The sequence below is a fragment of the Fulmarus glacialis genome, unplaced genomic scaffold, assembly GCF_000690835.1.
Source record: "Fulmarus glacialis isolate BGI_N327 unplaced genomic scaffold, ASM69083v1 scaffold20897, whole genome shotgun sequence".
In the NCBI taxonomy this organism is placed as follows: Eukaryota; Metazoa; Chordata; class Aves; order Procellariiformes; family Procellariidae; genus Fulmarus; species Fulmarus glacialis.
Genome location: NW_009221517.1, coordinates 1764 through 4347, shown reverse-complemented (window position 1 = coordinate 4347; position 2584 = coordinate 1764). Strand labels below are relative to the sequence as shown.

Here is a 2584-nt window from a genome sequence, read left to right as displayed (position 1 = left end):
CCCCCCCTTTTTTTTCGAGGCTGTGTTCTCATCCCCTATCCAATTCCCGTACGTGAAGACAGCCTGGAAAGGTCATGCCACCCATACTCCGGGGGGAGATGGATATATTCCTGTGGGAGCTGAGTGCTTTGGAGAGGAGCCAACACACCCAAGGAGCTTCAGCCCAGAGGAGGGTTTTGGTGTGTGTGTGGGTGTGTGTGTGTGTGTGTGTGTGTGTGTTTGCATGTTTTTCAACAGCTCTAAGCATTCAAGCCTTGTTTTTCCTATTCGGCACTACGGATTATGGATGAATAAGCATAAAGATATCCAGGCAACATTAAAAAAAAAAAAACCTCCACCATATCCAATCCTTTAATACAGTCTTGGCTTTGTGGAGTACAACGCTGGGTTATTTACCCAATAACTGAGTTTCCTTTCTGATTATTCACATCACTCCAGGCACATTCAGGGTTTCAGAACAGCTCAACGGGAGAAGAACTCCTCTTTTTCTCTTTTTTCCTTCCCCCCCACCCCACCCCAGCTCATTTGAGCAGTGGCTGATGAAGATGCAGTGATTTCACACCGAGCTTCCCCGGGCCAGGAGGCACCTCTGGGGACACACAGGGCTGCGGCAGAACAGCCCACGTGTCTCTCCGGTTTTGCCCACCTGGTTTGTGTCAGCCTGGCCACGGGGAGGCATGGTGTCTATTTTTTGGCCAAATATTTTCCCCTCAACACTAGCAATAGGCACAGATGAACTGGGCGATGCAAGGAGGGCCCTGATGATGCTGTCCCCCACAGTGCTGCCATGTGTTGCCACTTGTAATGGGGCCGTGGCCGTAAAGACCCTCCTCTTCCTCCTTAGCCATGAAGGAGGACCCAACCTCCTCCAGCTTAGCTCCATGCCTAGAGCAAGTCTGGCCGGTTTCTCCCATTGCTCTGTATGATCCAAGGCCCCACGGCCCCAATTTACAGCCAAGGAGAGTTGCCCAAAAGCTTCCCGTTGGTTGGCAAGTCCTAGCTTGAACCCCCTGGCTCCTGCCACCTCTGGCTGGATTAGACAGAAGGCAAGAAAACTCTGCTGGTGACTCGGGGCAGGGGAGTTTCTGCTGGGCATGTAGCCCGGGATGTCTTGATGTTGCCATTTCTGCTTTCTTTTTCCCGAAGGTCCTTGCTGAAAACATGCTTTTCCACCAGCCTCCCCATGCAGGTAGGTGCTGTGGCAGCAGACAAGCATTCAGCCTCAGTTTTTTTCTCTTTTGGGTCTAGAACTCTATCCGGCACAACCTCTCCTTGAACAAGTGCTTCATCAAGGTGCCCCGGGAGAAGGGCGAGCCAGGGAAAGGTGGGTTTTGGAAGCTTGACCCCCAATATGCCGACCGGCTCAAGAACGGTGCCTTCAAAAAGCGGAGGATGCCCCCAGTGCAGATCCACCCGGCCTTCACCAAAAGAGCCCAGCAAGAAGCACGGTGCGTCACCAGCCCAGCCGCCTCGGCTTGCACCTCCAGTAACATCCTCAACATCAACACAGAGTCACAGCAGCTGCTGAAAGAGTTTGAAGAAGTCACCAGCGACCAGAACTGGAATCCAGCAGATGGCAAAGCAGGGCACAAGCGCAAGCAGCCCTTGCCCAAGCGAACGGCCAAGGCATCTCGGCTTTCCAACTCTGCCTTGCTGACCCAGGAAGAGCAGACCGAGCTGGGATCGCTGAAAGGTGATTTTGACTGGGAAGCCATCTTCGACACCAACCTGAATGGAGACTTCTCCACTTTTGGGGATCTGGAGCTCACGCCTCCAATCAGCCCCATAACACGCGACCTGGACTTGACGGTACATGGGCACCACATCGACTGTCCCCAGGGGCAGGAGCAGGTCCTCACCGAATCCAACCAGAACAACCTGGACTTTGATGAAACCTTCATGGCCACTTCTTTCCTGCAGCATCCCTGGGACGAAGGGACAAACGATTACCTCTCCAACTCCGTCAACGTGGAGCAGTTGTTTGAACTCAACGACGCCTCTTTGCCAGCGGATGTAAGCGACTGGAGCAGTCTGGCGTCCCTCTTATAAGAGGCCAGTCACCATTCAAAGCCCACACAGACTTTAGTAGGATGCTCCCCCCATGCTGCTGGGACTTACAAGGGACAAGATTTTCTAGAGACAGATGTCCACAGTGACTTTTACCAGCTTCATCGCAAGATTATTCACAGAAACACCGGGGCGGGGGGGAAATCAACACCACAGGCACTGCTTGGTATATCTTTAAAGGATGCATCAGAAGTCTCTAGTCCATGAGTTTCCTCAAGAGAAGAAATATAACGCTACTTATTTTTTTACTTTTAGAGGAAGAAATGTGAATTATCGTATTTTTTTTTTCCACGGAAATGGACATGGCATATGTTCCTTCAGGGCTAAAGGAGAGCACCTGCTAAATCCCATCCAAGACATGAGATTCCTGGTGGCTTAAGACTCGATAGACTAAGTGCAATTTCCTCACCCCTTCGTCTCTCCGTTTCTCTCTCTCTTTCCTTTTTCTGGCTAGGATAGTTGGTAGGTATAGTGTGATAATTAGCTAGCAAGCAAATAGAGGTCCCTTCTGGATTCT

At 51.3% G+C, this 2584-nt stretch overlaps 1 protein-coding gene across 1 annotated transcript; it reads left to right on the top strand.

The window, feature by feature from the left end:
- Positions 1–1146: 1146 nt before the first annotated feature.
- Positions 1147–2049, top strand: FOXJ1 (forkhead box J1; the record flags this gene model as incomplete). The annotated part of the gene is made up of 2 exons (XM_009581149.1): positions 1147–1189; positions 1249–2049. Coding segments are annotated over 2 exons (844 nt in total), but the record flags the coding sequence as incomplete, so codon positions are not given.
- Positions 2050–2584: the final 535 nt, after the last annotated feature.